Source organism: Notothenia rossii (assembly GCF_949606895.1).
Source record: "Notothenia rossii genome assembly, chromosome: 4".
Taxonomy (NCBI): Eukaryota; Metazoa; Chordata; class Actinopteri; order Perciformes; family Nototheniidae; genus Notothenia; species Notothenia rossii.
The window spans coordinates 30430907-30452448 of record NC_136902.1 but is presented as its reverse complement, the minus strand read 5'-3'; the positions used below and the strand labels follow the sequence as shown (position 1 = coordinate 30452448).

General features: G+C 44.8%; 1 protein-coding gene across 14 annotated transcripts in view; it reads right to left on the bottom strand.

Annotated features, from left to right (window-relative positions):
- Positions 1–21542, bottom strand: part of agrn (agrin) — a 272513-nt gene that overhangs the window by 161194 nt on the left and 89777 nt on the right. For 11 of the 14 annotated variants that reach the window (XM_079677600.1, XM_079677608.1, XM_079677611.1 and 8 more), the window contains one exon: positions 696–734. In XM_079677600.1, the coding sequence (XP_079533726.1) occupies positions 696–734 (39 nt within the window). Of the gene's footprint in view, positions 1–695; positions 735–4990; positions 7237–21542 lie in introns of those variants that run through there. The other 3 variants (XM_079677603.1, XM_079677604.1, XM_079677605.1) reach the window with 3 other exon arrangements.

Below are 21542 nucleotides of genomic sequence, written 5' to 3'. Positions count from 1 at the left end.
AAACAATATAATCTTAAAATGCAGGCGTGCCAGCGTGGTCTGGTTTAGGCCGGCATAAAGTGCATTACAGTAATCTAGACGAGTAGAAACAAAGGCATGAATTACACTCTCAAAGTCTAAAAAGGATAAAACCGGTTTGATTTTGGACAGGAGCCTCAAGTGATAAAAACTGGACTCAACCACAGAGTTTATCTGTTTATCTAATTTTAAAGCACTGTCGATTTTGACGCCAAGATTTGTGACCATGGGTTTTGCATACGGTTGTAGGGAACCCAGGTAGGAAGGGACATCACCATTTGGCCCAAACACAATGACCTCTGTTTTGACCTCATTTATATTTAATTTCACAGTACTGTGATGCGCTTTAAAACCGGACTGAAAAATATCAAAAATATTGTGTACATGTATAAAAGACTGCAGCTGTAAGAGTACGGTTTTCTTCAATATTTTTCAATTCGAAATCAAGTCATCAAAAGATCCTTCTCACATCAAAGCCCTGAGCAGACCTGGCCACGTGCCCGCCATACCAACTGTGTGGAAACAAAAAAGCACAGTGGCCAAATCTGACACGGGGCACAGACGGCGGCCCACTTCAAAGGCAGGGATCGGCCAGTCTGAGTTCATTATACACAGGTACAACCGCAAAACACAAGCGGTCAATGGAGGCAAGCGAAGATAAACCCAAGAGGACTTACCATCAGGAGGCTGGGCTGGTGTGAAGTGAGGAGGTTTGTCTGAAAGAGATAAAAAGAGAGAAATGTGTTTTTAGTTTGGGGGGAATTCGCAGACTCCCCAGGGGGGCAGGGCAAGTAATTGAGTTGCACCAAAAAATAGGCTAGATTTGGCCTTTTCTATCCAACACTAATGCAGGGACTGGGCCAAGCAGGAACCCAGCCGAGCTAATCGATGGGAGTACATTTCAGAGATAGCATTATCATTGTTTTTTCATTATTGTTTGGTCTCGTCACCCAAACCACACAGCATGAGTTTTGATATTCTAAGATCACATGAGAATTGGAAACACAGGGACAAGGTTGTGTCTTTGTTTTGGGTTGAAAAGTGTAAGATAAGATTGGAAATTCCACAGCAGTGAGGACATCAGTCAGAATATACTCTAGTCCATGTAGCAAGCATATGCAGAATAAATCAGGCTTTCTCCCCCCCTTAATATATCAAATCACATCATGGGTCTCTCCTGGTCAACACCCAGCAGACGATGACATAAGGCTTGTCGGCCGGCGGGAACCATAAAACAAGACCTGTAGTGTCAGATGACTGAGTATCTAGTAACACTCAGGGGAGAGATCCCATGAGTTCTTTGCAGTTTGGCCCCAAAACGCTGGAATATGAGAAGGTGCATGAAAGACTTTTAGTTTGTTTTTAATGTTTTGTTTGTGATGGAAATAGAGGATATTGTTAGAGCTGCAACTTTAATTTATTTTCAATTATTCATTCATTGTAAATCCATCTTGTATTTTTCCCCAAATTATTTTGTAACATTACCATTTTTTGTTTAGGCTTCAATTCGCCGAAATTTGTGAAAAAGCAATTTCTGAGAGCCCACGGGATGTCTTCAAATTGCCTATATTGAAAAACATTTTTCATTTAACATGAAGAAAATCCTTTAATTTAAAAAGCTGGAACCAGAAAAACAACTTTTAATAAGTAGTTGTGGTACATTCACTTTTGTGTTAATTGTCCAATTGATTAAACAACTAATCCCATCTGCCTTTTGTTTAGATTAGCAAATATGCAAAGTGAAAACAGATAGTAGTGATGCAAATTTAAAGTTTTTATCATAATACAAGATAAGATGTTTTTTTCGGAAAGCGATTAGATATTTGCTCCCGATCCCTGTTAAGCTTTGCTACTAACAATGCGAGATGTTCACATTGTATGAACAATGTAGGATCACTGATCATTGGAATGATACATCGATCCAGATTAATTGGAGTAACATTACCAACAGATAACATTAAATATATATTATATGGCACTTTAAAGTATACAAAGTAATTATCAAAGAAAGAAGACTCTTACATTATAATGGCATTAAAACAGCCATCAGGGCACTGGAGCACCAAGAACAACCAAACCAAACCTCCATCCCCACTCTCGCAGACAACTGGTCTGTCTGACTCACTAAGAAGAACACCAAAAGGTTGTCAGAGAAGAAAGCACTGAATGCGCGCACGCACGCACGCACGCACGCACGCACGCACGCACGCACGCACGCACGCACGCACGCACACGCACACACACACACACACACACACACACACACACACACACACACACACACACACACACACACGCACACACACACACACACACTTGTGTGTAGCCTCCAAGCCATCCCTCCAATGTCTCTTCACTGTGAGGGATAATGAGGAAGATAAAACACATCACATCAATTACCCCGCTAACACATTTTTCCGGGGCTCCATCAACCACTGCGACGAAGCCTTTCTCAGGACGTCTGCGATACCCATCGGCGTCCCAAGACACAGCTGAGTTTTAAATTTAGGCTCACTTAAAATTGCTTGTCAACAGCCGGGGCTTCGGGGGGAGAAAGGGAGAGGAAGTGTGTGCAAGAGAGAAAAAATGAGGCGAGGGGTGCGGAGAGGCGAGGCTGGTGCTAGAGGTGAATAATGAAGTGTCGGCTGAAGCTGTTTCCCAGTCAGTCATGACGGTAACTGATTTCCATCTGGGGGGGATTTCATGAAAACATATAAAACGAGAGAAACAGAAATTGGCATGAGGGAAATCAAGAAGTTCTGCTGAGACTGAGTGTAAAGGAGCACACACAGAAACACATATACACAAGGCTGCGCTCGCTGTCTCGCATTCGTAAGCATTCTTAAACACACGCGAGCTAACACACACAGAGGTATTGTCGCTCAAGGGGAATCAGAAATAGGCTGACAGAGAAGTCGGCGTACAGAGTGCCGGGCGATGCTAAACGATTTTGTCACATTTCCATAATGAAAGGACAAGATAAGGTCTTTCCATAAACATATCAGCCTTTCCCATCTCCCTTTGCACCTTGCAGAGCCTGTGTGAGTTCCCGTGCCTGTGTGAATGTCAGAGCATGGCCATCATTCACCTTATATCTTCAGCAAATCAATAGGTGTCTGACTGTGACATTCAGCCATATGCGTGTATGTATCAGTGAATGTGTGTCATCTTCCCCATTGGTTTGGTTGATGGGAAATCATACAGAATGATAAACAGGGTGTACATCTGTGTGTGGGCTCTGTTGGCAGGCGGGAGTGTATTGGTGAGAGGGGGGTTACTGTGTGTGGACATGATTCACCCCATATGGTGACAATGGAAAGAGCGAATCTGGGGTTGCCTTTAACACGCCTCCTCCCGCGCACGCACACACACACACACACACACACACACACACACACACACACACACACACACACACACACACACACACACACACACACACACACACACACACACACACACACACACACACACACACACACACACACACACACACACACACACACACACACACACACACACACACACACACACACACACACACACCACCACTACGAGCACTATCACCACCCTATCCAGCTGTCTGTGTTGCAACATGGTGAGGGTTCTTGGCAGCATAATAGAGCCCCTTTCACTTCATCAGTTTCTCTAGCGCACGTTTATTTTTCGCTCAGTTATCTGAGAGGTTAAGATTGGCCCTCCTTTAACTGGATTCTTATTAAATCTAATAGAATCTGTCTCGCTGAAATTGACAATACGGCAAGGTTACAAATGATTCATTCTCCTCTCCTCACTCCTGGTCCACACATTACGAGGAGAAGGAGTGGATGACAATGATGATTGAAAGACAGAAATCCACCAAACGATGGTAGATCAATACAGTGGCATCCTCCAGGTTTTGAGGACTTTGCCTTGTACAAACAGTAGCTAAAAAGACAACAGCCAGATAGCAGATTAACAGAATGTGTTGACATTGAACAGAAACCTCGGACAAAGAGTATTAATGAGCCTCCCGACTGAAAGTGCTGCCCCAATTGTGCGGCTTTGGAATGACAGTGCCTATTTTACCATTTGACTCCCTTATTATCCTGTGCAATTGATTATGTGGCACTAGTCTTGCATAAATAATAGCCCACTTTGGAAAGTTGAGGATGTTCACCTTTAACACAGTCACAACTGGCAAGGCACTCAGGAATAGACTTGTAAAATGAAAAAGTGTTAAAATAAGCAGGCAAATGCTAGAGGGAAACAGGTTGCAAGCTGCAGGTGTGCTGTTGGTGGATAATAGAAGTGTCATATACTTCGGTAAATGATTTAAGTCATGTTGTGAAGGCAAACCATCAGCATCTAAAGGCGTGAACCTGTCTTTGGTAGGGCTCCATTTGAAATAAATAGAAGAGTATTACCAGTGCAAATGAAAGCAAGCATTTGGAGTAACAGAAGTAAACTAAAGCAATTACCCCCCTCGTCAGAAAACTCTTTGACCCAAGAAACAACTGTGATGGTCACCATCCATTTTGAACCACTACTTAAGCCCCAAGTTTACTCTTTATGAGCCACTTTGCTGTCCATATACAATAAAGCAAGGCCAACAGATAAGTTTTTATCCTCCGAAGGCATTTAGTCGCCATTCAATACTTCAACCCACACTTCAAAGTAAATGTCAAATCTTTCGAGATGATAAAAAGAAGACATTTTGCAAGCCTGCAGACACAATCGTGGAAAGGGGTTTGTGACTTTACATATACTAATGCCAATAATGTAAGTGCAGCTAAAACTGTCATGTGAGGGGTCAATTTAGCTCTATGGTAAGTAGTATGAAGCAAAAACAGTATGGAACACATTATACTTCCAGATAAATTCTGTCAAAAAAAGCAGCACCAGTACTTGGGGGTTTATGTTAAGCACTATATTGCCAAGGATTGACCCAGAGTGTAGTGAAAGTAAGTGTGTTTCTGTTGAACCAACGTACAGTTGTTGAGGAACAGGAGCACCGCGAAGCCCAGTGTGGAAGTGGCCAGCAGGATCAGACAGATGTTGCATGGGATCATGAAGTAGCGCACCACCAGGGATACTTTGTGTTGGTACCTGCGCTCCTGCTCCTGTGGCGGCGGGGAAGGATAGTGGCACCCACTCATGCTCCACTCCATTGACCCCCTGCCCTCCAGGGTGGAGGAGAGGACGGGCCGAGGAGGGCGACGAGGGGCGCCCAAAGATCCGTTGGAAAAAATGATGGCGGTGGGGTGAGGGCAGATGATGAAGATGAAGATAAGATAAAAGGCAAAAAAAGACGAGTAATGGTGGGTGTTTCAGCTGTGGTTCCAGCTGTGCACCGTGGCGAGGACCCGGTGACCGTTTCTATCAGAGAATCGTAGCAAAAAGCTTTCAGCGGTTTCCAAGCAACACATTTTTAGAGATAATAACATCCATTTGGGTAAAGCGGACGGACAGAGGGACACAGATGTTGGACTCCTACAGCCCCCCACCTGTCCACCCGACCTCCATTCTGGTGTTATCCGCGAGTGAAAAAAAACAACTAATAGGCTTTAAATCTGTGACTATGTGTCTGTGCTGTAAAGTGGTTTATACTTTCAGTGCAAACATGTATGTGGATTTAAGTGGGTGGTGATAATGTGTTTGTAAATGTGCGTCAGTGGGCTTTTGGCGTGTATCAGTGAGATGCAACTATTCCAGAAATTGGAGCGTTAAGGATGTGGGTGTTCTGAATTGTCAAATATCCACACGGAAAACTTCCAAGCGAGCCGATAGTAAATCCACAAATGGAATCCTCCCCTTCCCTTCGAGTGACCCTGGCTGGTAATTAGATGGATGTGAAAGGGCTCTGGGGTTGCACACCCCCTCCTCTCCTTGTCAAAAGCCTTTACACACCAAGACAAGGTCTGGTGCTCTGCAACAACGTGTGTCACAAGTATTTCCCTTAAAGGTGACAGCCGAATATCTGTTTTAGCCTTCCTGTGGCTGTTGCAGATAGGGGCAAGGATTTGTCCAGCTCCAACACAACCGCTTCTTTGTATCCACTGGAGGACAGACTTCTTTGGTTTATGGTCTGGTCTGCCTGTCACAGGGAAGACATGTACGGCCGCGGCACATAAGATCCGTCCAAACCTGACACCGCCACTGGAGCAACTTGTATCTGCTGTGGCGTGATCAGCAGGAAGGCTGGAAAGCAGCTGGCTGCCGCTCGTTAAACCATATGCTCCTGGGGTTCACAAAGATGGTTTGTTTGTCCTGCCTTTCTCTCCTGCGTGCCCCTGCCACTCCTCGGTTCAATAACCTTTATTCCCGGAGAGTCTCATGTAGTGGCTAAGCAGCTGCCCCCCACCCCGCTGGTGTACAGGGGCTGAAAGCAGGTCAGAAGAAGTGGCAAACAGGGGGACAAAGTTGGAGAAGAGAATAATGGTAATTCCCTGTCAATGCCCGAGCCGTCTTCTCCTCCGAGCAGATACGGATGAGCAGCAAAACACAGGGACGCTCGAAATGAATGAACTCATGGAGAGAAAAGGAGAATAAACCCTGTGTGTGATCAGAAATCACTCAAGAAGCTTGAGGCGGAGATTTGTTGGGCTTTCTTCCCTCGTGTCAGCACCCTGACAGAGAATCCCAACCAGATAATGAGAGGAAAAGGGTCTCATTGCGCCCTTATCCTCATAAGACTCTGCTTGATTTAGCGTCTTCTATTCCTTTCAGGAAATAACTTGTCCAGTCTTTTCTTTCATGCTCTGGTTCGTCTCCTGTGTTTGATATGCTTCCTCAAGTCCCCTTTTTTCACTGTGTTGTCTTAGTCCAGAGGCGCTTCCAGTGTCCTGGCCGCAAGGATTTATGCACCCTGCTTCTCCTCTGTGGGTATCCAACATTCACTGGCAGCCAAAACAACAAATTAGGCTCCGGGTATTCATAGCGCGCTTAATCCCCAGGCAGCAGGTAGTGGTCCCAGTGTCAGCGCACTCAGTCAGCCAGCTGAAGCAGAGCGGAGTGAGTCAATGAGTGAAGTCAGCAGACAGACTCAGCAATACAGAGAGAGAGAGAGAGAGAGAGAGAGAGAGAGAGAGAGAGAGGGGTGAGGCAAACTGGGAGTGAGGAGAGAAAGCAGCTCCTGCCACTTTGGTCCACCTTTTCTTTCTTTTTTCCTCTCTATTGGAGAAAACAGAAGCAGCGTGTTGCTGGTTTCCCTAACACTCTCCTTCTGAGCGCTCCTCTCTCAGCCCTCAGCCAGCGGAACGGATGAGCGCATAATGAGAGCGAGTGAGACAGTGCCGGAGAGAGAGAGAACGATGGGGGGAGTGGTTGAGGGGCCGTCTTTACGTCTTTAACAAAGGCAGAGGGGAGGAGGGGTTGGAGTTTTGTGAAAAATACAAGCCAGAATAAAGGCTTTGGGGAATAATGCTGGAGTTCTGTCAGAGTGTGGGGGGGGGGGGGGGGGGGGTTTAGGGCAGCAACAGTGCTACAGCAAAACAAAAGAGGGCTATGGTCTTGGGAGATGTCAACCAACTCCTCCATTTGTTTAAAATCAAAAGAAAGTCTCTTCCACAAGAGCTGCAGAATTTCTACAAAGCTTTTAATGAGGCAAACATAGAGAAAATAGGCGTGCGGAGGGAGGGAGCGAGCAGAACTTAAATACATTAAAGTCAATCACTTATTGAGTCTCCGCAAACAGCCTAACCTACTTGTGTTTGACCAATAAATGCCACCAGTGCAGAAATAAGCCTGGGAAAGCCTTCCAACTTAACAAGCGTGCAAATAATTAATTGACAATCCCATATGGACCTTTTATTTTTCAACTCACTTCCATGACAAGTAGGTTTCCTCCCCCCCTCCTATATGGCAGCAACATAAATATTCAGCAGATCTGGCACATGATCTAAGGCGCGGACATTTGCATCCATTATATCACATGTAATATTTTCCCCCTTAAAAGGCAGTGCATTGTTGCTTTACTAATGTGGTAATGAGGTCAGAAAAGAAGGGTGGTTACACTGCTTTAGCAAGACCCTGCATCAATATCTACTTTGAACACATTTAACAGCAGCAGGCGCCAGATGCAAGGCGGAATCCATCATCAATTATTTATGGTTTTTTTTCACTCTTTCTATCTGCGTCTCCATCTCCATCTCCATCTCCATCTCGGCTGCACCCACCCACCCCCAACACTCTTAAGCTTTACACAAGGGTGCACACACACACACACACACGCACGCACACACACACACACACACACACACACACACACACACACACACACACACACACACACACACACACACACACACACACACACACACACACACACACACACACACACACACACACACACACACACACACACACACACACACACACACACACACACACACACACACACACACACAATGTCTGAGTCCACGGAGGAATTGCATGAATGCACACAAAATTGGCTTTTTCTGTCTAATAGAAGCGCATAAACACAGTAAAATGGCTCCATCTGTCTTGTTGTCTCCATTTGTGTTGAGCCTACAAGCTCACACAACTTGGAAACACTCTTTCACGCACACACACACACACACACACAGGTTGGTGATTTTGTTTCACCCTTAAGTCATTTATGTCTTTAGACGGGGTCTTCATTCACACAGGCCTAAGCGGAGGCTCTAATACGAGGGGAGCCAGATTTTAAGACTGCCTGCTGAGGGTCAAGAGTTCGTTCCCCCTGACCATCAGCAACAGAGGTGCCTCCCCCCTTCCTTACGTTACCCCAGACAGTCCACATCCTCTCTCAAGTTGCATAACAAAACCTGATTGATGGGCTGACTGAAAAGAAAAAAAGGAAGCAGCTGGTGTCTCATTTGCTGCCTTTCTTTTGTCTCCCTTTTCACTGTTATCCTTTAACTTTGTCTTTCACTTCAATGATTGTTCCGACAAGTGGGAAGTTTGGGTGCAGCAAGGGGTTAAAACAATTACAGAAGTACATAACACTACAACATGAATGACTGTTTTCTCCCAGCAGAGGGAGCTAGGGAGGCAGTCGTGTGCTCTGCGATCCAAATAATATCTTCCACAGACATCAAGGCTCAGCTGCTTTGATCCATTTTTAATGCCACAAGTAGTGCACAGGGTTAACATCTCTCTCTGAAGGCTTTGAAATGTTCATTAAGGAGCTGCTCTCTTCTTTAATGGTCTGGCAGGAGTCCAAACTTGACATGAGTGCGCTATTCTTTATGAAGAGAGGGTAAGATATTTGTCCAGTTCTATAACTAATTGACAATGATGCTTCAATCAATGTGAGTGTGTGTGAGTGTGTGTTTGCGTGTGCAGCCATGCACACATCCCGGTCTTCTGCGTGGCTGACATTAATCTGATTGATCCAAGAGAGAAAGGAATGAGTTACCTTTGCTGAATGACAATGTATCCTCCAGAATGGACAAAAAAAACATGTTGTAAACGGACCACATCAGCCATCAAGGAAAGACTGAGAATGTTTCCCTCTTTCTGCGTCATATTTACGACTCTCGTTCTAAATTCTCTCTCCTTCTGCTGCTTCTAATCAGCAGTCTGTTCACTCTTTTAATTAACCAAATAGATTTTTTCCATGATCTCCATTAGCCAATCACGTTGCTGCTGTTAAACGTTAAATCTCATCTCCTCTCAACTGCCGTGAGCTGTTGTTTTAAGTGATATGGTAGCATCCTCTTTGACCCCTTGACCCCAAGTCATCATATCCAGTGCCCAGGTTGAGCTCGTCACAAGTCCACTTTTCATCACATCCACATCCTTGGGGAGGAGGGGGGGATGTCCTATTCCACTGACAGCTTCCCCACCCACTTAAAATATATGATATCATGATGGGGTCATCCTTTTATGTCAATACATTTCTGTTTACTTATAAGTGACTCTCTGCTGATTGAAATATATTTACATTCCGGCTGCACTGCCACAGTGTCAGATCACGTATATGTTTGCACTCTGTGAGATAATAAATGGTATTCAGTGAAGGAGTGTTTTATAAATAAAAGCTAAAAGCTTTTTTAGCAGTGTGGGCTCAGTATTCCATCAGAAAGAGAAGGATATGTGATTGTGTGTGCATTTCTGAAGGTAACTAACAATCCTCTAAACCTCTGTAATATTAATGTTCAAAGAGCTGTAAAGGATTTTTTTTTTTTTTACAGGCAATAAAGGATCATTATTCGTTTCCCCTGGCAAAGCAACAAATGTAGTGGTTTCTCCAACTGGAAGCGAGCAAATAACTAAATCTAAAATGTGCGTTGACATCATTTTTTTTAACTTTGGTAATCAGAGAAAAGGTGACAAAGCAACCAGGGGAAGGCTTTCCTCGGAAACTGCTTAGTCATTCTACCTGTGTCCGTGACACTACAGGCTTTCTGCTGTGGCCCTTGTCTGGCTTCAAGTATAATAGTTTTTTTCAAGCTCACTGACAGAACTATCCTGCATCAGGAAATAAGCTCCAATGCTCCAGCTGAATATTTCATCAAATAATCTGTTTGGAAATATCTGTGTGTAAAGATCAATCACTAAATCCGACAACAGCAGCTTTGTACATTAGAGTATGGGGAAAAATCCCTTGTGATGAATACACTAACACACCATTAGAGTGCGATTCTGTCCATTTTTCAAAGCAGGAGCTTTCAAAAGCGAAGCTGTAGCCTTCACTAATGGCTTTAGAGATCATCCTTTCCAGCTGTCCATTTAAATGAGTGCTTTAATGATTATGATGAACAAAAAGCGTAGCACAGAAGGGAAGTCTGTTAAAATGTAAAACTGATTTGGTAATTGCTTGCACTAACGCCTGTCTACTGACCCTCTCAACGATTTGTGTGTGCTTCATTTCCAGGACAATTCGTTGTTTAATTTGTATATTTGTGTATTAATTACTAGAACAATTCTACAACGAGCGTCATTTCAGCCAATTGTATAACATATGTCGAGTGAGACTTATGACTTTATCTAATACTAACTGTGTATTCAAGGCCATAAATTCCACTTTCAGGGACATTAAAGCTGACATCGGAAGACCATGTTGAATTCTTCATGTGCATCGAGGCGTGCAGCTGTGCTGGTGGAGGGAAGCCCAGACTCCTCACCCAGTGGGCTACAGCATTGGGATGCTAGCAGGTGGGACAATTGTCTTGCTACGGTATTAACTCAAATCATCATAAGTCAGACTTCGCTGAACCATCCAACAGATTCCCAGACTGAGCAGCACTCATCTAGCAACGACGAGACCGGAGGCCTCTCGCAGCTGTGCCCCGCTTACGCCATTCACCTCCGCTGAACTGGGTCTCAAGAAAGTACGAGTGGGAGGTACAAGGACAAATGATGATGAGGGACCAAACCAAGATGCTTATCTGGCAATTCTTTTCTTGACAACCGAGCATCAATACATCAACAAACGGATGAAAAACTATTTGATTTGGGAAGTCCAATAATGTGTAAACTAATATTACATGTTAAACTCAAGGCAGAATATCGACTGAGGGAAAATTAAGAGAAAGGTAAGCATTATATGTCATAGTAAGAGGAGATGTACAAGGCTCGTAGAAAGCCTCACAGTCAAAGTGAAATGCTTCTTGTCAAAGGGTGGTTGTGGTTTAGGGGAGAAATGGTGCTCCACAAATCAGAGGGTCAATGGTTCAACCCCTAGACTTTGCAGTACACATGTCAACGTTTCCTTATGCTAAATGCTGAACCCCATATTGCTCACACAGGCATGGCCAAAAATGTAAAGGGGATTTGTAAGTCGGATAAAAGTGGCAGTAAAGAAAGAAAAAAGAAATGTAATATTCCAAGTCTGGACTGTTTTGATGATGGAGGTGAAGAGCACTGTAACTTAGCTTTCAGACTAAAACCAAGATATGCATCACAACGAATGCCGGATAAAAAGTAGAATGTCAAATAATAACAAAGTACTTTTCTAGGAATATGGACTTGTATGTGCATTTATTTGTTTTGCAACTAGCACACCACACTGAAAATATTTCCAAAAAGGGCTGAGTTCAGTTGATTTGTGGTCACTATGAAGGCCACAGCGTATGATTTAAATCATTATCAGACCCATTAAAACCATCCAAAGAGCCTTTGTTTCTGTATGGAGGCATGTGCATTTGTTATGTTTCTCCACTCATTTAATCAAGCTTTTCCTTGGCCATCACTTTGTACGTACAGATCGTAAAGGTAAATTGATGATATATGGCTATCATCGACCCTTGTTATGACATTCAGTGCCAGCAGTGGAACATTGCAAACATTAATCAATGATTCCTGCTATCACTTTTCAGTAGCACTGAATATTCTTCAGAATAAAGTCAAAATTATGGTTTATAACAACACTATTTGTGATTCATTGGATGATGAAACCATTGCGCAGCGTTGATGCAAGTATGAATGAGATAGTTCCCACACTAGGTGGGCTCAACACTCTGACTCACAATGTGACACATTGGCCGGTATCTAGTCTCAACTATGACGCTAAAAGCTGTGGAATTCAGCCCACATTTGAACGTGAATTTTCAAATACTCATGGGTCAAAACATTTGGGTTATCTCGACATCTGCCATGGAGGTACCGAATATTCACTTTGTTCAGACTGCTGGCTGGACCTCCAGCTGATGCTGTTTAGTTATCCACACTGGAGTCTCCAGTCTATATGACCCACTCAACACTCAACATTAACCTCTTCCCACTCCATCCCACGCTGCCATGACCTGCGTTTTAAGCGATCCCTGAGCCAGCCCTTAGCCCGGGGCTTCGCCCAGGACCGGTCCACTGCTGGACATTTAGATATTCCTCGCCTCAGGGCTCATCTGAAGCCAGAGGACGGCAATCCTAGCCTGAGGACTAATGGTCTTGGCCCTGCTGCCCACTGACCCTCCTCCTTCCTTTTGAACTGTTCTTCTAAATGAAGAAGAACACATTCAGGAAAGAATAACTCATTATTGTCCAGGTCTGATTGTGTAGCCAGCAACTCATATAATAATGATTACAGGATGTAATCTCCCTGCGCTGCTGCTTTGCCCGGTTTATTCTAGTCATCAGCCCCAACGTTTTTCCTTTATACTCATGTAGGTAATTATTCTAATGCATGGGAAAATAGAGGTAAATAATGACAAATAATTAAAGGAAAATATAGAAAACAGTGACAGAAAAGAGGAGAAAGCAACCGGCCAGAACATGCAGAGCTTGGGAGATTGACACTTCTCCATGTGGCTGGCATATGGAGCCAACTGTGGTCTGGGAGCAGGGATTCAGAGGAGCAGTGGCTGGCTCTTAAAGCCTTTACACGGCAAAGGCTGATGGAGCTGAAGGATGATACAGATGTCAGTCCCTGGCCAAGACAGCCATCTGTCATGGGGAACTGGCCAAGTCACAGCGGCCCTGTCATGCTGAGAAAGCGTGGGGAAACTTGCGATGACCAGTCATTATGAGCTTGGAGCTGTCCTTTGAACATGGCAGATTCCCAACAGCAGCTTACCTTGAGTTGGTGTAGCCAAAGGACATAGAGACACACAAGTCAAGCTAGGTAGATACGATCATCAAAAGGATTGTCTGAATAGTGTCAAATATGGGAAGTTGGCATTGCTTGTGTCACGGCTTGGCTCTCAGCCATAACAAACTTTTCAGATTTAAAAGCGTGTTAACTTCATCTTTATCTGAATCTAAATTTAGACTATATTTAAATCAGTTTTATACATTTATAAAAAACCTCAAAGAAAGGAATTCCATTTCTTGTCTTACTTTGCATTGCATCTCTATATTACATTTCAGTTTAAAGATGAACTATGTGTCTTCTTTACAACTTTATATGTTATTACTTTTTTTGTCATCTCTGGTATTGTATTGGCAATGATCAACATTCAAGAGATACTCAGCCCGAGGCAGATGTGAAGGAAGATAGGGCGCAGGAGATCTGCGTGGGAGCCCTTATTATCACCATTCAATAGGTTAACAATAGTCAGAGACGCAGAAAAGTGTAATTTCAAAAGCACAAAATGCTTAGGCCATGGGGATATGCTGCTGCCTACAGATGAGTAAAGATGCCAAGAAAGAAAGTGTTCTTTTTTTGTTAACATTCCTTGTGAAAAAAAGGTTTCAGTTGTTTAATGAGCATCATGTCTAAAGCAGAACATTGCTGGTTAACTAGAACTAGAAATAGACTACTTTAGATTCCAGCTCCATCAAAGGCCTTATGTGCTAGCGTACATCAAATCCCCTGTGTTCTATATCAATAATCCTGCCTTTTCTGAACATATAATTACCATTACCGCCTATAGTTTGTTTGTCTGTAGCGCGGCGGATCAACATATATATATATATATATATATATATATATTGTGCAACATAACTGTACACAAGCAGATTTACCTGATGGGCTTTCTGACATCAAAGCTGACAGTGACAAGCCATTATACACTGCGACCCTTTTATTTGCATTTTCAGTAATGAACTGGCTTCCTTTGCTTCCTTTTTTATTTTCTCTCTGCCCATCACTGGCGGCTGGCTGCACATCGAACTCAGATAGAGGGCAGAGAGGGAATATTAATTGGCGAGCAATACCCTCTTGTTGAGACGCAGCCCATAAATGAAACGACTATAAATTATTTATATGCCTAATCAGACAGCATGAAGTTATTCTCTCAAACAAGACAGATTCTGTGCTATTCCTTTTTTCCCCCCTCGAAGTAAATAATTATAGTTCTTTTGGTGAGACTGCAGTCAGACAATGCTTTGAGCTGGAAGTAAAAGAATAATGAAAATATGGAGCCACAGTGACGAAATAGCTCTTTACTGGTTGCAATCAGTCAGGTTAATGAATAGCACCATATCCGCTTAGCACCAGATATTAAAATGCATCCCACATTCAGAGGGATGGATTCTGTCGACAGATTTTAATGTGTTCTGAAGACTAAATTAAACAAACAAATATGTTGTTAGTCCATTTCTCCAGTATCAGGAGAGCATCATTTATCCAAGCCTTGTAAAACAAATACAAATCACTGTTTCATGATGTGGAAACCCAATGTTTTTGTTTAGTAAAGACCATGGTTTGGGTTCAAATAAAAGTTTGTTGGTGTTAGGGGACGTTTGTTGTCATGGCAACATGGTTAAGTTTATGTTTTACGATTGTACGCCATGCTTTAAAGGAAATATGTTAAATACATGCTAGAAAATAGATCAAAGAGCAGACTCTAATATTTAAGTATAACATTTTGCCGACCTATTAAATAACCTCCTCCAAAGGCCGATTTTGCTCTTTAACAAAACTTCCTTCCTCCTTTGCTCCCGTCATAATTACTACTCTGTCCCTTGAATGTATAAATATAATTTCGGAAAATGTTCTAAAGTAATTGATGGGAGGACTATTTCTTGATTAAACCCTGAAGTTGCAACAATTTTGGAATGTTAAATTGTGTATTGAGTTCTTTACTGAATAATAGTCCATTAATCCACCTGAACCACTTTTAAACAGTGTCTAGGTGAAATGAACTAATCATTCGTCTCATTTTAGAAACTCAGTCCCTATTACCAAAAACTGTCAAAGAATACGCATCACCGAAGATGAAGTGAACCTGAACCTTTAGCTGTAGTCCTAATTCCAACATCAAAGGAAACCAAGATCTGGACACAAGATGTACGCCAGCTGGTAAGACCATCGTCTTAGTTTTCAACATTGAGCTGGAGCAGGAAAAGTAAACCGGACTGTGCTCCCTGCCGTGTCCTGATCTCACGTGTTAGCAGGGTCAGTGCTGCCATAGGTGGATTGCACTTAGAAGGAGACCTAAGCCAGGAAAGAGGGCAATTCATGGCCGTAGAGAGCAGTGAGTAGCCGTTCAAGAGCCATGTTCAGAATCCTGAGCCAGCTGACAGACAATACACCATCCTGTAACTCTGAGAACAGCTGTCTGTCAACCACAAGGATTGAGCTGCTTCGTTTACTGCCACACAATGCTCTGAGACCACACACACACACACACACACACACACACACACACACACACACACACACACACACACACACACACACACACACACACACACACACACACACACACACACACACACACACACACACACACACACACACACACACACACACACACACACGCAATAAGTACAATGACTTGGCATTCACTCACAAGACAAAAATAAATATAGAGACTGAAATACGAATGTTCCCTCTTCAAATGCCACAAGGTTCTGCAGGGTTACAATAAATGGTCCACTAAAATGTGCAGATAAAAGGATACGAGGGTAGAAAGCGAATGGTTTAATGGATGTTTTAGAATGCCATCTTGAAAAGTAGTCTTAAAAAGCCCCAGCAGGCAGCTGCACATAGACACAACAGCCAGTTTAAAAGGAATTGCTGATGTTTCATGACCCCCCTTTAAACTGTTCACAGCTTAATAAGTCATTTACCTCACTCGCCCAGACAAAGTTTAGCAAAAAAAAAAAACTTCAAACTCCAATTTGACAAAAACCTTCTTGCAAATGTGTCCTTGAGCATGACTCTATATACCGCATGCAACTCCTGAGTGCTGTCCAGTGGCTAAGCCTGACCTCTGGCCTCCATCTTTAAGGAGACAACAGAAATTAGAATTTCTCCACAGGGATCAATAAAGTATCATTCTTTTTGATGCTGGGTCACAGCAGAAAACCTCAATCTTCCCTAGAGATTGGCCTCACTTAAAGCGTCCGAGTAGTGTCGACAAAGGTGGCGGTACAGTGATTCCTCAAAGAGCAAAGCAGATTTGAAAAACATGAATTGAAGTTGTTCTATAGTATTTTTCTTGTTATGGTTTAGGCTCTGGGTTAGGGCTGCTCAATTAATTTTATTTTAAATCGCAATTACGGTCTTGGCTTGCAACGATTATGAAAACAACATAATCGAAATAAAACGATTATTTATTTTAATAACATTTTTTGTAATTCATTTTATTTTTTATTTTTTAATTGGTTTTTCAGTTGAATTATACTTAAAGTTCAGGGTAATCAACTGTTAAAAACATGCAGTTCAAATTTTGTTTCTCAAAAAATGGATGTTTTCAAAGTAAATGGATAATCTTTTTAATAATCGTGATATCAATTATTGATCCAAATAATCGAAAATATGATTTTTGCCGTAATCGAGCAGCCCTACTCTGGGTTTTACATTTGGACAGAGGGACTGAACATAGGTTTCCTTTATCATTAGAGAAGTCATCAAAGATATATTTGAAGTCCTTTTTGTCACGATTCTCATGTTATGTCACGTTTATAGTTTTGTAGGTTTGGGTGTTTTTGCTGTTTTCCATGTCATGTTTTCCTTTGGGTTATTGTCTTGTCATTAGTTTCCCTGGTGTGTCTAATTGTCTGATTATGTTCACCTGGGCCCCTGTGTTTTCTCCTCCCTCCTCACCTGTGTCTTGTTGTGTGATTGAGTCTTGTGTGTATTTAAGTTCTGGGTTGTCTGTCTGTCTTGGTCGGTTCGTCTTGTTCCCTGACTAGTTCTGCGGTGAGTGTTCTGTTTTTGTCATTGTACATATATCTCATAGCCTTGAAATAAAGGAAGTTCAGTTTATATCTGCATTTGGGTCCTGCTTGTTTCACAAACCGTGACAGTACGAACCGACCTGAAATATGGGCCCAGCAGATCCTTTCAAGCAGGAGATATTGGAGTTAACCGTTGCTTTGGCTGTCTGCTCTAGTCGATGGTTGGGAGCGTCCAGGGGTCAGCAGCGAGAGGCTGTTCGGACTGAGGCACATCAGAGGGCAATGGAGAAACCAGGTTTAGTTAAATTCTTACCTGGCTGGATTTTGGACTTCCTCTCAGTGTGTGATTCCCGGCCTGCTAGCCCCAGGCATGCTAGCTCCATGTCTCCCAATTCCCAACCTGGCACCATACGCCTTGGTGGGTTCCGTCTGAAGTCAACCCGTGCTTCTGCCCCAGTTCCTGCTCCTGTCCAGGAGTCATATTCTGGAACTCGTCTGGCTTATGGAGGTCCACGGAGTATTCAGGCGGCTGCTAAGAGGAGGAGTCGCAAGGCCGAGCTAGCAGCTCAAGCCCCAAGAGCCATGTTTCCGGCTCCAGAACCGGACCTTACAGCCATGTTTCCGGCTCCAGAACCGGACCTTACAGCCATGTTTCCTGCTCCAGTGCCGGCCCACACAGCCATGTTTCCGGCTCCAGAACCGAACCTTACAGCCATGTTTCCGGCTCCAGAACCGGACCTTACAGCCATGGTCCCGGCTTCAGTGCCGGCTCCAGTAACCATGGTCCCGACTCCGGCTCCTCGTCACCTGCTGACTCATCGGCCGACGCCAGCTCCCCGAGTCCTGTCGGCTTACCGGCCGACTCCAGCACCTCGTCTCCGGTTGGCTGTCCGTCCGACGCCAGCTCCCCGTGTCCTGATGGCTGTCCGTCCGACGCCAGCTCCCCGAGTCCTGTCGGCATACCGGCCGACTCCAGCACCTCGTCTCCTGTTGGCTGTCCGTCCGACGCCAGCTCCCCGGGTTCTGTTGGCGAACCAACCCACTCAAGTGTCGTTGGAGGTCCCGCAGACTGCCCTTCTGCCGGGGGTCCTGCCAACCCCATGTCCTGAGCCGTTGGAGGTCCCGCAGACTGCGCTTCTGCCGAGGGTCCTGCCAACTCCATGTATGGTCCCGTTGGAGGTCCCGCAGACTACTCTTCTGCCGGGGGTCCTGCCAATTCCATGTCTGGTCCCGTTGGAGGTCCCGCAGACTACTCTTCTGCCGGGGGTCCTGCCAACCCCATGTCCTGTCGCGTTGGGGATCCCGCAGACTACTCTTCTGCCGGGGGTCCTGCCAACCCCATGTCCTGAGCCGTTGGAGGTCCCGCAGACTGCTCTTCTGCCGGGGGTCCTGCCAACCCTAGGTCCTGTGCCGTTGGAGGTCCCGCAGACTACTCTTCTGCCGGGGGGCCTGCCAACTCCATGTCGTGTCCCGTTGGAGGTCCCGCAGACTACTCTTCTGCCGGGGGTCCTGCCAACCCCATGTCCTGAGCCGTTGGAGGTCCCGCAGACTGCTCTTCTGCCGGGGGTCCTGCCAACCCCATGTCCTGAGCCGTTGGAGGTCCCGCAGACTGCTCTTCTGCCGGGGGTCCTGCCAACTCCATGTCTTGCCACGTTGGAGGTCCCGCCGACTACTCTTGCGCTGGGGGTCCTGCCAACTCCATGTCCTGTCGCGTTGGGGATTCCGCCGACTGCTCTCCTGCCGGGGGTCCTGCGTCCTCTTCCATGGGGGATCTTGCCGACACCGGCTCCTGACCGGCCTCCGGAGCTGTCTGGTCTTCACCCCTCCTCGGACTCTGCCTTGCCCCCGGGCAGTCCGCCCGAGATTCCCTCCGTGGACTCTGCCTTGCCCCCGGGCCGTCCGCCCGAATTCCCCTTTTTGGACTCTGCCTTGCCCCCGGGCCGTCCGCCCGAATTCCCCTTTTTTGAACTCTGCCTTGCCCCCAGGCCATTCGCCCGAGACCCGTCCTCCAGACCCCCTCCACCCACCCTGCTGGATTTTTGTTTTTTTGGGGCGTCTGGAATCCGTCCCTTGAGTGGGGGGTTATGTCACAATTCTCATGTTATGTCACGTTTATAGTTTTGTAGGTTTGGGTGTTTTTGCTGTTTTCCATGTCATGTTTTCCTTTGGGTTATTGTCTTGTCATTAGTTTCCCTGGTGTGTCTAATTGTCTGATTATGTTCACCTGGGCCCCTGTGTTTTCTCCTCCCTCCTCACCTGTGTCTTGTTGTGTGATTGAGTCTTGTGTGTATTTAAGTTCTGGGTTGTCTGTCTGTCTTGGTCGGTTCGTCTTGTTCCCTGACTAGTTCTGCGGTGAGTGTTCTGTTTTTGTCATTGTACATATATCTCATAGCCTTGAAATAAAGGAAGTTCAGTTTATATCTGCATTTGGGTCCTGCTTGTTTCACAAACCGTGACAGTTTTCCATTCTTATGATGGTTAATAAAGGATTATCACATCAAGAAGGTTCATGGTTTGAAATCTTGTCGAGTTCATACCTAATGTTCACCTGTGTTCATTTAGATGCCTGTCGGTATACAATATGTTGGCCCGATGCACCTTTTTCTTTTTGCTCAAAGCATACTGGGATAGTTGAAGTTTGCATTTGCCCTTGGGTCTGAATAATCAGGGTGGATGGATGGATGGACCTTGTAGTAGAACGTCATTCCAGACATACTAAGTGATACAATCCAGTCATAAAGGACAGGGGGTACATTATCAAAAGCAATCTAGAGTGGATCAGTAGTGGACACTCAGTACATAAGAGACTTGTGTGTGTATGTATTTCTATATGTCCTTCTCTCATTGCCGTCACTCTTCATCTTCATCAGCCAGGACTCAATCACAATGGGAGCGTAGTCTGTCAACTCGTCTGTCATCTAGAAGTGGCAGGGGTGGAGTCATGTGGGAGGCAGGGGGGAGGTTGGGAGTGGACCTGGGTTTGCGAGCAAACACATGAAAATGATGAGATTGGCGTGTCGCCGAGGCAACGAGCAACCTCATCCATTATTCAGCTGGGTAACAAACTGATAAACGCGGTAAATGAAGAGGAACAGCGGCAGTGAAAATCATGCAGACGGACCAAAAGAGACATTTAGAAGCCGGCGGCACCAGCGGCATCCTGAGGCGCATATTAATCTGCAGGGTACACAACAAGGTCTGGACACAGGGTCAAAGCGAAGCGGCTATCATCCTTGAGAAGAGTAATGTGGAGCAACTTCGCAGCTTCGGAAAATGTCCCCCCGTCACGCCATCAAAAAATGGTGCTCGATTAGACCAGGTGTTACAGGGGGGATTGGCATCTCTGCAAAATAGCGGCCAGTTCTCACATCATCAATCACACACCTACCATGTGCCCCCAGCACCTATATCAGAATGCTCACCCACCACCATGTTGGACAAACTAACTAACAATCCCCTTGCAGCATTAATTAATGTAACATCAGTCTACTTGCACAGGTACAAGATAGAAAGCAAAATTACATCAGAGTCTCACATGTCATGCCAAATTCATGCAACACGATCTGCACGAGACACAGTGGGGGGATGAATTATTGCCCTGTTGCTACGGTAACCCCTCGTATGCAGAAAACACCATGCTGTGGTTTGAAAAATTGTGATTTGTGATATTTCATTTCGGAAACCATTCTAGTCTTGAGGAGGAAGAGAGGGTGGGAGGGAGGGAGCGATGAAAGAGAGGAAAAAGATTGACAGGGAAAGAGGGAGCCAAAGAAAGCAGACTAAGATACAGTGAGAAAGAAAAAAGCGTGAGGAAAAAGGAGGGAGAACGAGGCAAGGCTTCACTCGTAGCAATTTGCAGCAGTGCTTTAGACAATTTGTGTCACTTCTGACACTGTATTTCTATAAGGCGAGCAGAAACACCTCACCTGCCATTCATTTCATTTCCATTCCAACACCTGCAAGGCCATTTGCATTCTGTCAGTTTTACCTCTCCCTTTCATTTCTCCGCATGCCACTGCATTTCCTGAATGATAACAGACTGGCAATTT